This window comes from Plecotus auritus, assembly GCF_963455305.1.
Source record: "Plecotus auritus genome assembly, chromosome: 5".
Classification (NCBI taxonomy): Eukaryota; Metazoa; Chordata; class Mammalia; order Chiroptera; family Vespertilionidae; genus Plecotus; species Plecotus auritus.
The window spans coordinates 134,571,108-134,584,537 of NC_137776.1; the positions used below are offsets into that span (position 1 = coordinate 134,571,108).

At 35.7% G+C, this 13,430-nt stretch overlaps 1 protein-coding gene across 4 annotated transcripts in view; it reads left to right on the forward strand.

Moving 5' to 3' along the window:
* BRD10 (bromodomain containing 10) overlaps positions 1-13,430 on the forward strand; it is a 107,963-nt gene that overhangs the window by 63,489 nt on the left and 31,044 nt on the right. For 3 of the 4 annotated variants that reach the window (XM_080670551.1, XM_080670549.1, XM_080670550.1), the window contains one exon: positions 5,655-5,734. The exons of the other annotated variant lie outside the window; for it this stretch is intronic. In XM_080670551.1, the coding sequence (XP_080526677.1) occupies positions 5,655-5,734 (80 nt within the window). The remainder of the gene's footprint in view (positions 1-5,654; positions 5,735-13,430) is intronic. 4 annotated transcript variants of the gene reach the window in all.

Genomic DNA, 13,430 nt, shown 5'->3' on the forward strand with positions numbered 1-13,430 from the left:
TCTGTGTCTCTCTGGCCGCTTTTAAGATTCTTACTTTGTCGTTGGAGTTTGCCAAGTTAATTATAATGTGCCTTGGCATCGGTCTTTTGGGGTTCATTTTTCTTTTTTCTTTTTTTTTTTAACATTTTTTAAAAAATATATTTTATTGATTTTTTTACAGAGAGGAAGGGAGAGGGATAGAGAGCTAGAAACATCGATGAGAGAGAAACATTGATCAGCTGCCTCCTGCACACCTCCCACTGGGGATGTGCCCGCAACCAAGGTACATGCCCTTGACCGGAATCGAACCCGGGACCCTTCAGTCTACAGGCCGACGCTCTATCCACTGAGCCAAACCGGTTTCGGCTGGGGTTTGGTTTTCTTGGGACTCTGTGAGTTTCTTGGGTTTGTGTGGTTTTTTCTTCCCTATATCAGGGAAGTTTTCTGTCAGTATTTCTTCAAACAGGTTTTGTATTCCTTGCTCAGTTTCCTCTCCTTCTGGAACCCCTATTATGTGGATGTTGTTTTGTTTTGTGTTGTCCCAAAGTTCTCTTAGGCTCTCCTCCTGCTTTTTAATTTTCTTTTCTAGAAGCTGCTCTACTTGGGTATTTTCCCCCCCCTTGTCTTCTAGCTCACTGATGCGGTACTCTGCTTCTTTTAATCTACTCTTGATGCTTTCTATTGAGTTCTTTACAGCAGCGATGTCATTTTTCATTTCTTCCTGGTTCTTCTTCATTTCCACTTGGTTCTTACACATATTGTCGAATTTGTCTTCCATTCTTTTCAGCCACCTTATGACCATTTCTCTGAATTCTTTCTCTGGCAGGTTGCTTGCCTCCATTTTGTTTACTTCCTTTTCTGGTGATGCCTGCTTTTCTTTCATATGCGGGCTGTTTCTTTGTCTCCCCATGGTCTCTCTTCTCCGGGTGTCTGGTTATGTAGTTCTCTCTCTTCTGCTTTGATTTAAAGGCACAAAGTACAACACAACCAGGTACAATGCACAAGGCACTGAACAGAAATGTATTCATGATATTAATAACCCCAAATGAAGGTGACCACCAGAGGAAGGCAAATTAGAGGATAGGAGAGAAAAAAGAAGAGAAGAAAATAGAGAAAAAAAGAAAAGAAAGAAAGGAGTGCAAAAATGAAATTGGGAAAAGGAAAAAAAAGTGAGAGAGAAAAGAAAGAGAATAAGAAAGAAGAGGGGAACAAACTATATATATGGGGAGAAAATTCCAATAGAACAGCCACTAAACCCAACAAATGCTAGGAACTAGTACCTGGAGGTGAATGCAAACTACAAACAACAACTAATATCAAGCGAGGTGAAGAAAAACAGAAGCAAAAAACAAACAAACAAGCAAAACAATCTCACAAACAAGCATAAAAATCGATATAATCAACAATCAAGCAAACAACAACAAAAGGACAGAGAGAAAAACAATTTTTTGGATAGTGAAGACAGAGAAGAGAGGTGTGTATGGACTTGGAGCAGGGGATATGAAATTAGATATATAAGTAGGGTGAAATTTTAACGGGGTAAAAGAAGGAATAGGGAAAATCTAAAGTGGGAAAAGGGTAAGAGAAACAGGACAACAAAAGGGGAAAAGTTAGGAAGAGAGTGATGGCATAAAGGTAGAGTTGAGATAGATTAAAATGATGCTAAAGGGAAGATGAAAATAGAATGTAGAACACTAATCCCAAAGTAAAATAAAGAGAAAATAAAATACTTTTTTTAAAAAAAAGGTAAATAGCAGTAGTAATAATACTGATTGAAAATAAAAATGTAATAATTAAAAAGGTAAAATCAAGTGAGGAAAAAAGAAAAAATTAGTTTCTTAAGTAAAAGATGAAAAAAAAAATAAAAATGTGCAGCAGTGAAGGTCATTCACTTCCTCTACTGTTCTGTTTGGCACACCTGTTTCCTAGTCAGGACAGTATTGCAGTTCCCTGCATTCCACTGCTCCTCAGTGTTGTAAGCCAGTCCTGATTTTTAAGCAGGCAAGTGTGTCTTAATTTCTTGTATTCCTTTATTTGTGTTTACACAAGAGTCAATTTGTGATTCAATCCCTGGGTGCCAGTGTTTCTGGATTGACCTCCGGGTCTATAGGTCCTCTCTAGCTAGTGCTTAGATTCTGCTTTCCCTGTGGCATTCAGTACCGGTTTGTGGGAGTGGGTTGCCCCAGAGCTGGTTCTCTGATGGTTATTCCCCGCTCTGATCCCCAGGTTCCAGAAAAACAACTTCCCCTGCAGTCTCTTAGGGTGTCCCCAATTGGGTGATCCCATGTATTGGGCTTAGTAATCAGAAGCAAGGATTTAAAGGAAAAAGAAAAAAACAAACAAAAAATAGCCAGCATAAGTGTGCGAACTCTGGGGCTGCACGCAAGTCTGTGCAGTCTTTTTTCCTCCTTGGGTCTAAGCAGCTGGCACACTTTTTAAATTTTTAGGCTGTCCTTTTGCATCAGGTCAAAATGGGTTGCTTTTTAGAGTTCCTTTCTGTTAGCAGCTCTAAGGACCCCCTTCCACATTCACGGATCACACCAGCCCCAACAGCCACGAATTTTTCTAGGCACAGACTTCCCCCAGTCCTCCAGCTCCCGCAGTGAGCACATTTCTCTCTCCTGCCAGGACCAGAGAACTCACCTTATCCCAGGCGAAATCTGACCTTTCCGTGGTGGAGTGTAGAGCTCCTCTGGTTCCGCGTGTTTGCACCAATTGGGGACGGGTGTTCTTGGGTTCACAGCTGTTTGGTGGGTGCTGTAGTTGTAGATTTTCAGGCTTCCGATAATATCCACTTTCCTCTTCAAGATGGTGCGGTCTCCGCATCCGAGTGGGTCGCTCCAGGAGGGAACCCAGCAGCAGTGGGGGCTGCCCGGTCAGGGGAGCCCCGTCCAGCAGTCCCCCACCATCTCCTGGAGCATAGCTGTCCCTCAACTCACCAACAAACACTCCCCGTGCAACCCTCAGCTGTTCTTTCTATCTGCTCTGGGACAAGGCTTGGGACACGTCTGTCTATTCTGCCGCCATTTTTTCCCTCCTCCTTAAGATGGAATTCCAGACAAGGTGTTTTAGTATCCAAAATATATATAAAGAACTCATACAACTCAACACAAGACAAACAATTCAATTAGAAAATGGGCAGAGAACCTGAACAGGCACCTCTTCCAAGCAGACATTTAAATGGCCATCAGATATATGAAAAGATGTTCAACTTCACTAGCTATTGGGGAAATGAAAATCAAAACTACAATGGGATACCACCTCACACCTGTTAGAATTGTTCTTATCAACAAGACAGGTAATAACAAGTATTGGAGAGGTTGTGGAGAAAAAGGAACCCTTATTCATTGCTGGTCAGAATATAAACTGGTACTGCCACTATGGAAAACAGTATGGTGGTTCCTCAAAAAATTAAGAATAGGGTTACTATATGACCCAGCAATCCTTCTTCTGGGTATCTACTCAAAAAACTCAAACATTTCATTTGCAAAGATATATACACTCCTATATTTATTGCAGCATTATCCATGGAGGCCAAGATATGGAGATAACCATAGTGTCCTTTGATAGGGGATTGGATAAAGAAGGTGTACATATATGCTATGGAATACTGTTTATTTGCAACATGGATGGACCTTGAGAATATTATGCTAAGTGAAATGAATCGGTCAGAAAAAGCTAAGAACCATATGATTTCACTCCCATGTGGGATATAAAACTGAAACTCATAGGCACAGACAATAGTATGGTTGTTACCAGTGGGAAGAGCGGATGGGGGCAGGTAGTAAAGGGGGCTAAATATATGGTGATAGAAGATGATTTGACTTTGGTTGATGGGCACATAATGCAATATACAGGTCATGTATCATAGAAATGTATACTTGAAATCTATATGATCCTATTAATGTCACCCCTATAAATTTAAATTTTTTTTAATTGACTGTTTTCATGCAAGATCTTTTCTACATAGGATAATGTTTAAAAAGGAGCAATAGGGTGTATGTAGAGCAAAGTTACTTTATGTACTTAAACTCATTTTTCCTTTTGAAAAAAACAGTAACTTTTAATTTTCCCCTATAAATGATTGAGAATTAAAATTAACTTCTAAGTATTTACAATTAATTTTTATCCCATTACATAGATTGTAAGCTCTTGAAGGACTTTTTCCATTTTATAATTCTTAGTTATTCCCATAAATTGTATAGTGCCCTATATCCCTTGTTTGTTGAATCATTAACAACCAACTTATTATTAGTTGACTAGAGGCCCATTGCACTATATTCGTGCAAGAATAGGCTCCTAGCTTCACTCCCAGCCGTCTGGGACCCAGCAAGTCCCCGCTCCCCACCCTAGCTGCCTAGGAGCCAGCAAGTCCCCACTCCCCGGCAGCCCGGGAGCCGGCATATCCCCGCTCCTGCTGGGAGCAGGCACGTCCCCACTCCCCGGCCACCTGGAAGCTGGCACATACCCACTCCTGGGCCACCCAGAGCCGGCAAGTCCTGGCTCTCGCTGGGAGCCAGCAAGTCCCCACTCCCCAGCCGCCCAGGAGCCAGCACATCCCTGCTCCTGGGCCGCCCGGAGCCGGCAAGTCCTCGCTTCTGTCTGGAGCACCACTCCAGTAGCTCCCTCCGCCACCCTGCTTCCCCTCATAGCAGGCTTCACACCGGATCTGCGCGCCTGCATATGCAAATTAACCTCCATCTTTGTTGGGTTAATTTTCATACTCTGATTGGCTGTGGGCGTAGGGGATGATGGTTAATTTGCATGTTTCTCTTTTATTAGGTAAGATTTTGCTAATTACAAGTGAGGGAAAAATATTTACTTTTGTTCTTTTGTCTTTTTTTAAATTTGAAACGCTTCATGAATTTGCGTGTCATCCTTGCGCAAGGGCCATGCTTATCTTCTCTGTATCATTCCAATTTTAGTATATGTGCCGCCGAAGTGAGCACAAAACATATTTACTTTTAACATGATCTGAATTATGTCTCTTGTCAGGTTAAATACACAGAGATATACTTCAATCTATGCTATGAATTTTATTTCTTTAAGAATATAAGTTTATATTTCCCAGTGATTTTTGATTACATAAATGATTAGGTAGGTGCACTTTAAAGGGAGATGTTTACTTTGTTTTACAACTGGTCATTGAATACTGCCAAAGACAGCCCTTGAGGAAAGATTAGATGAGTGCAGAGCTAAAGGGATAGAAAAACTTTTTTTTCTGAGCTATTGAGAGGATTTTTACATTGGGTTGGCTAAATAGACCATAGTCTTCAGAGTATAATTCTATGCAGGTTCCTGACTACATAAGTTATTGTTAAAGGTAAGATTTTTTTTTCTTATGTAACCTCATTTTAAGTTGTGAATTAAATTTTAACTGAGTTGTAATGTGACTCTTTTGATAAATCTTATTACAGTAAATTCTGATACTGTGCCACACATTGGAGATTGTAATAATTTGGTTCTTATATAAAGAATATGGCATTTGTTTATGTGTCTGTTATAGGTAGTTATAGTTGAATGTTTGCTTTTACTAGGACTTGTTTTGATTCATTATTTGACTCACTGGAATCCATCTGTTAGTTATAATTGAATTTTCAAGGTTCGATGTATTATTTTTGTTAATGAAGGGTTATTAACAGCATTATGAAGTTTTTCTCTTTTAATCTTGAAAGGGAAAAAATCCATATCTAAAAAAGCAATCACAAAGAAGAGGAAAACTGTCACAAAGTTACCTACTGTACCAGAATTTCAGGTAAGTGTTTTAGTTTTCTCTCAACATTTTTTAAAGTTTTGTTTCAATGTTTGTATTGTTTGTAAAGAAATTGGCTAAATTCCACTGTAGCACACACATACTTTCAATGAAACGTTTCCAACTGTGACTTTTTTTCCCTACAAGTACAGACATAACTGGTACTTATGAGTTAATCTGCTAGTATTTCAAACAAATTTTTACCTCTATTTTTTTCTGATAGTCAGAAATTTCTTTTTTATATACTATACTGTTTTGTAGAAGTAGTTTAATAGAACTGTATATAAAAGTAAATGTATAAATGAAAGTCTTCCAAGAACAAGCCATATATGTGCATGGAAATACTGCCAAGGTGATCCATTTTTATTTATTTTGGCACTGTAGAAATGGTTGAGTTGTTAATATGAAAAACAAATCTTTTAACTCTTAGTTATATATAAACTTTAGAAAGAATATTAAGTAAAGGTTAATTCAGTTGTCTTTAAACATTTCTACAAGAAGAAAAAAGTAATTATCTGACTACCATGTGACTATATGAAGAGTTTTTTGTTTGAAGCTGATACTAGAATAAGCAGAATCTCACCCTCATTAAATATTTTTATTTTCTGTTTTATAAAAGATGTGTTTTCTTCAACAGATGATTCTTTCTTTAAAAATTTCTTTATATTAGTGTGTCCAGTTCATTTCCAAAAGTTCTATAACCCAATACTTCATTGCCAAAAATAAAAATGATGTTAAAATGTGTTTCTGTGAGTCAATTTAAGTAAAGAAGAAAATAAAGGAGTAATAACTTTGAAAATATTGATAGTATATAAAGTGAGTTTAACAGTTACATATATCCAAAAATGTATGCATCTATTTTTCAGTAAAAGTTCTGTTTTTGGAAGTGTTTCTTTTAAAGTTATTTGGTAAAGTTACTAATTGTTCTTGGAAGACTTTCATTTACACATTTACTTTTATTTATAGTTCTATTAAATTAATATTTTTAAATCAACAAAGAAAGAAAATAAACGTGTTTTTCTCTTAATATTTTAAAATAGAGTATTTTAATGACATTCTTAGAATGATTTTAAATATAAAGTAACTTGGTTCTAGCATATTCAGTAAAAAAATGTGTATTTACTTTTTATTTAGAGGCCTTTCTATCATTGCTTGTACATGTTTTTTAATGCTATAGTAGTATATTGTCATTCTTCCACTGATGTCATACTAGCCTTTGCTATTTCTTTCACTCATTTTTTTTCCTCAATCCTTCAAAGTATTCTGGCCTGATGTTGGTATTTGTCTCCATTCCTATCTTAGTGGATGGACTTTTATATGTAATGACTGACATAGACCGTATTTTAAAATAAGCAGGTGGTATTCATTAGTAAACTATGAAATCAGTGGATTGCATGACCAGCATTTCTTTTATAAGTTAACAAAGTTAAAAATAGAAATAAATTAAAAGAATGTGTTCAATATAGTAAGGGTAATATTGTTTCATGAAACTTTGATTTTAATTGTGTTGTGTGTGTGTGTTTGTGTGTATGTGTGTGTGTGACACTGACATGCAATGTATATTTGACCATGGGTTGTAAACAAATAGTTTTAAAAACGCTGTCTTAAGTTAGGCTTTTAATCAGTTACCAACCATGTACTTACCACTCTCAGAAATTTGTCAAAAGTTCATGTTTTGCTAGATTGTGCTGTTTTAAATAAATGAGTGAAGGAAGGAAGGGAGAGAGAGGAGAGAGAAAGAGGCATTGGAGAAAGAAAGAAAGAGAGAGAGAGAGAGAGACAGAGACAGAGAGACAGAGAGAGTTAGTTTGGCTAAAGATGGGAAATACACTGAGTGGCCAGATTATTATGATCTCTGAACGCATACTACTACTCTGGCCACTCAGAGTGTGTGTGTGTGTGTGTGTGTATGTATTAGAGGTCTGGTGCATGAATTCATGCATGGGTGGGGTCTGGCCAGCCTGGCCAGGGGGAGGGGACATGGGCGGTTGGCCAGCCTGCCTGCTGGTGGAACTCCTGGTCCAGGGGACAATTTGCATATTAGCCTTTTATTATATAGGATGTACACTGAGTGGCCAGATTATTATGCATTCAGAGATCATAGTAATATGGCCACTCAGTGTAGACCATGACAATAGTGGTTCTTATGCCTCGTTTACAATTTGAATACCAAGGTATTATTCATAAAGGAAATGGACACCTGTCTCCCAGGAAATAGGTAATTTGCTTCAAATAAGCAAATAATAGTCGATAGTATTAATCAGTAGTAAAGTTTTTTTTAATATATTTTATTGTTTTTTTACAGAGAGGAAGGGAGAGGGATAGAGAGTTAGAAACATCGATGAGAGAGAAACAGCGATCAGCTGCCTCCTGCACACCCCCTACTAGGGATGTGCCTGCAACCAAGGTACATGCCCTTGACTGGAATCAAACCTGGGACCCTTCAGTCCGAAGGCCAACGCTCTATCCACTGAGCCAAACCAGCTAGGGCAGTCAGTAGTAAACTTTGTTATTACATGCAAAACTTAAGAATTTTGCCTCTCAAAATAATTTTATGTAAAGTTTGTTTTTTAAATTATTTGGAAGTTCCCCCACATGTAAGAAGACTGATCATTATATACTAAAGAAGTGAATTTATTTCCTTCACAAAAGCTCTAGCATTGTGAAGGAACTAATACCTCAGATTCTGCAAATTATTTATTTTATCCAAGTTGTTTTAAGTATCACATTTCTAATATTAAACATAAAAGTACTATACAGAAATGTTTAGCTGGAAGATTTGCTTCATGGTGTTTATTCTAAAATGCCTTCTTGCAAGTCCTAATGAATTAAAGTGAATCCTATTTTGACCTCAACTAAAGTAGAAATCAAACTTGTCTGCCTATATATGTCCAGAAGAATCCAGGTTTATTTATATACCTTCTTAATATCTATACCTCAGTTTAAGGAAATAATTATCCCATCCCTGTTTAAAGTATACACTGTAGATATTCAAATGGTGGATTGGATTTATTCCTTTGTGTGTACTGTAAAAGGACTAACCATATCTGTGCCACTTTTTCCTAAGTGACATCAAACTTAGAAAAAAGTGCTTCTCAAACCTTAGATAGTATAAAAATAATCTGATGCCTTTATTAAAAATGAAAGTTCCTGGGTTTCATCCTTGATTCAGTGGGTTTACCAGTAATCTGCATAGTGGTTAATCATATGGATTCTGGAACCAGGCAGTTTGGGTTTGAATGCCAACTTTACCATTAACTCTGAAACTTAGGTAAGTTACTGAACCTCTTTGTGATTTCAATTCCTCATCTGTACAATGGATAATAATAGTACCTACCTCAAAGGGTTGTTGTGAGGATTAAATGATAGAGCTTACTATTTTCTCTTTTGGTATTATTTTTTTTTTTTCAAATAAGCATGCCAGATGCTTTAGACAAAAAAATACTGTGTTATGAGTAGGAAAATCAGTTAGGAATTGGCTCAAGAGCATGTATCATTAGACCTTTACCACTTTCTCCAGCTGCTTAAGTCCTTGAAAGAAATCTTAGATTTGGTCATGTTTCATAAATCATGAAATCTCATGATTAAGCTTATAAGAATTTGAAAAGTGAAAAGAACCAAGTAATATTATTTGCATCATTATATTTAACCAGAGGGAAAAACTTATGCTTAGCCCTACTCTAGTGTTAGGTTGAGTTATACAGTTGGCATATAGGGGAACTTGTCAGAATTTTTTTTAGTTAGAAATAGTTGCAAAAAATCAGACAATACCTTTATTTTAATAAAATTAATTTTTACCAAAAAGCCTTTTATTTTAATTTGTTTAATTGAGAAAGAAATCTCATATATGAATTCTCATTTTGTACATAATTATAAGTCATAGAAAGTATTTTTTTTATTTTTTAGAAAGTATTTTAAAACCTTAGTGTGTCAAGTCAAAATAAGTTTAAAACTTATTTTAAAACAAGTTTTTAAAATAGTTTAAAAGCCTTAGTTACCATGACTCCGCTTTTCATTGGTAATCAGTCTTTCATATAATGCACACTTGCTCCTGTTCTATATGTCATTTATCCTAAAGGCTGCTTTGCACAGGAAAAAGTATTGTTTTTAAATGTAAGCATAAACTCACTGAACCTTAATACCTCTAAAAAAAACAACGACTATGTTCCTCCATTTAACCAATGAAGAAACTAAGGAATGTGAAATAAAGTACTGCCCTAATGTAACAAATTGGGACCAAAATTAAAATTAGAGTTTTAAGTGCTTAACTTTGTTAAGGGCCTTTTGATTATTATTTTGAATTGCTACCTCTTAAGATAAGTATTTCCAACTTCAGCTTTTTGTTTCACTTTTAACAGCATGGGTTTTTATTTACACCTTAAAATTCTTTTAATTTTTAAATATATATAGTACATTGAGAAAAACATCTGTTTTTAATCATATAGTAGTAAAAATACTTTAACTTGTTAATCAGATTTAATTTTTTTTACGTCACACAAGATATTCTTATTTGCAAGTTTTGAAGAACTCATTATTGCTGGTACGGTGATCATAAGCAGTGAATTTTCCTGTCAGCTTTAACAGATATTAATATAATTTTAACTTAAATACAGTATATATTTTTAATTTACACCATGCATGTTGTGTTTTGCTCACAATTTTCATAATAAGATATATAGGAATGTTTTATTAGAATGGTAGTGAACATGATCCATTTCATTTGGACCTGTTCATTCTGACTTTTCTGCCTTGTATCCCTTTGCTTTTTAATGTAATTTACTATATTGTTTTATTTTTATATGCTACCTTACTGCTTTTGGAACAAATAGAGTACACATCTCTCAAACCTACTGAGTTTCTAACTTGAAGTAGTAATAAAGTAAGGAATGAATTATTTTGTAATTTTTCTGAGATGTGGTAATGGGGTTCTTTTGATCTCTATGGGACTTCTCCTCTACTACGTACACACATTTCTGCCGCTTGAGTTGAAGAGCGGGCCTTTTAATAATTGCCATTTAATATAAGTGAGAGGTTAGATATAGTAAATTAAATCCTAAAACTATAATACATTTCCAGTTGTTAGATGTTGTTTTGTTTTGTTTTGTTTTGTTTTGTTTTGTTTTGTTTTGTTTAGAAAGACCTTTAAAGAACATGATATAGTAGAAGAAGGATGAATCCCAGGTTCTGTGGTTTTCTCTACCAGTGTGTTATCTTAGGTTAGTAACTGTTAGTTTTAACTAGCATGTATACACCTTTTTAGCCTAGGCCCGTGGTCGGCAAACTGCGGCTCGCGAGCCACATGCGGCTCTTTGGCCCCTTGAGTGTGGCTCTTCCACAAAATACCACGGCCTGGGCTAGTCTATTTTGAAGAAGTGGCGTTAGAAGAAGTTTAAGTTTAAATAATTAGGCTCTCAAAAGAAATTTCAATCATTGTACTGTTGATATTTGGCTCTGTTGACTAATGAGTTTGCCGACCACTGGCCTAGGCCAAGGTTTGGACCAAATTACATATTTTTGGTCCCTTTAGCTTGTGGCTGTGTCATGGATTGCATCAAGTGAAAGGTTAACTTGAGGGGAGATTGAGACTGCCTTAAAGAGGTTCTTCTTGAGGGATAAAACTCTTCAACCCCTGCAGTGTGACTGAAAAGTGCTCTCATGAGTGTTGGCAATGCAGTCCAACTGTAATCTGAGCTGCTGTGGAGCTTTCCCCCAGCCCCTCCGAGGCCCTGAGCCTCAGATATGTTTTTCAAATTCAAGGTAATGAGAAAGAGGTTTTAATAAGGTGTTTTGCTTCATTCAAGAAATGCATCTGTTTTCCTTATTAAGGCGAACTTTACTTAATGGATTGGCTGTATTTTTAAAAGCATCATTTGAAGTTGAGTTGAGTTTAAAGGCCACACATATGCCTTACATTGCAAAACAGAAGAACTAGGACAGTTGCATAAATCAAATTATTTTTTCTTTCAATATTAGTAACAAAATTAGAATTATATTCCTATACAAGAATTTGTAGTAGTGTAATTTGACCCTATTTTCAGTATGTTAGGTATGTAGTACAAATTTATGTAGAGAGAGGTATGTATTAATATACTAGAGGCCCGATGCATGAAATTCATGCAAGGGGCTCAGCTCCTGCCCACCACGGCGGCTGCTTCTGCCTTGGCCTCCTGCTACCCGCGGCTTCGTCCAGAAGGTCATCCAGAAGGACATCCGGTCTAATTAGCATATTACGCTTTTATTATTATAGATAAAGGGTATAAATTGTTAAAATATTAAGTCATTTTAAGATAATGTAAAAGTAAACATTGCTAAAACTTTTGATTTTCAAATTCAACAAAATTTATGTTTAAAAGTCATGTCAGTTATTTTAAGAAATAGTTGTCTTCTCATTGTGCATTTAATTCAGTATTCCATCCCCTGTTCAGAAATTTATCTTTATGAATTTCCATATTCATTAGCTCCTTAGTACCAGAAGGTTTCAGTAGCCATGCAGTTTTATAATTCATAATCATTCAATAACTTCCTGCTCAAAAGTGTGATCTGAAGACCACACCTGGGAACTTGTTAGAAATGCAGAATCCTAGGTCCCACCTCAGACCTATTAAATCAAAAACCACATTTTGACAAGATTCCCAGGTGATTCTTATGCACATTAAAGTTTGAGGAGCACTGATTTAGTACAACTAAATAACTGGGTAAGCCACTTGAAAGTGTTATTTTATATAGCTCATAGACTGTGGAAATCATTCATGGTTTGACTTCAGAACTGTTATTTATTCCTTTAAATTGAATATAAATATTTGTTGACCTCATGGCTAATGGTTAATTAAAAGATCTTTACCTTTTTAAGGGTGTGTTTAGTTGTTGGAATATATGTTTTCATTGTAACTATAAGTTTCTAAAAACTATATGCAAAATATGCCATTATTTTTTTGTAAAATGAGACAGCTAAGATGCAAGTGAAAATTCTTCTGAGCTTTGCTATATGTGCAAATTAGAAATCTTTGTGTGATATGAACTAGTACACCAAGTTCAGTGAAAAGGGGTTTAACCAACCATCTGTAAGCTGTGGGGCAAATTTTACATGAGAGTCATAATAGCAGATTATATAGTGGGAAGTTTAGTTTCTACTGAATTCTTGCTTAAAATCTGGTATAGGGCCAACATTGTTCTTAGGCTTTAATAGAAATTGAAGACAATTTCATTCTTGAGGCACTTACATGGTTAACCACTCCACTGCTTGACTATCAGCATTTCTTCCATAACTCTAGACTGGCAAATGGGAATGCATAATTTGTAATAAGTATTAGTTGTATTGTCCTGCTAATATATTGTGTACTGTTTTCTACTCTGGAATTGTTTTGAGTTACTTAATTATATAATCTTACCTGCTTTGTCAGTTCTGTGAGTTTGAAATTATGTAGCTATTTCTAATAATGGTATTTTAATATTAATTATAATTTATAATATCTGTGATAAATTTTCCTTAGTCTATTAGGTTGAGCCATATTGCCATTTTTGTAGATCAAAGGCATATCAGCAATTTCATATAATTCAGCCTAATAATAAAGGAAGTTTAAGGGGCTCCTAGTCTCCTGTTTTATTCATTAGTCACTAGGAATGATCTTGTAACACTTTTCCTTTGTCATTTTTGTTTATTTGTTTCTTTTAAAAGAAAGTATGACTTTTAGGAAAACAG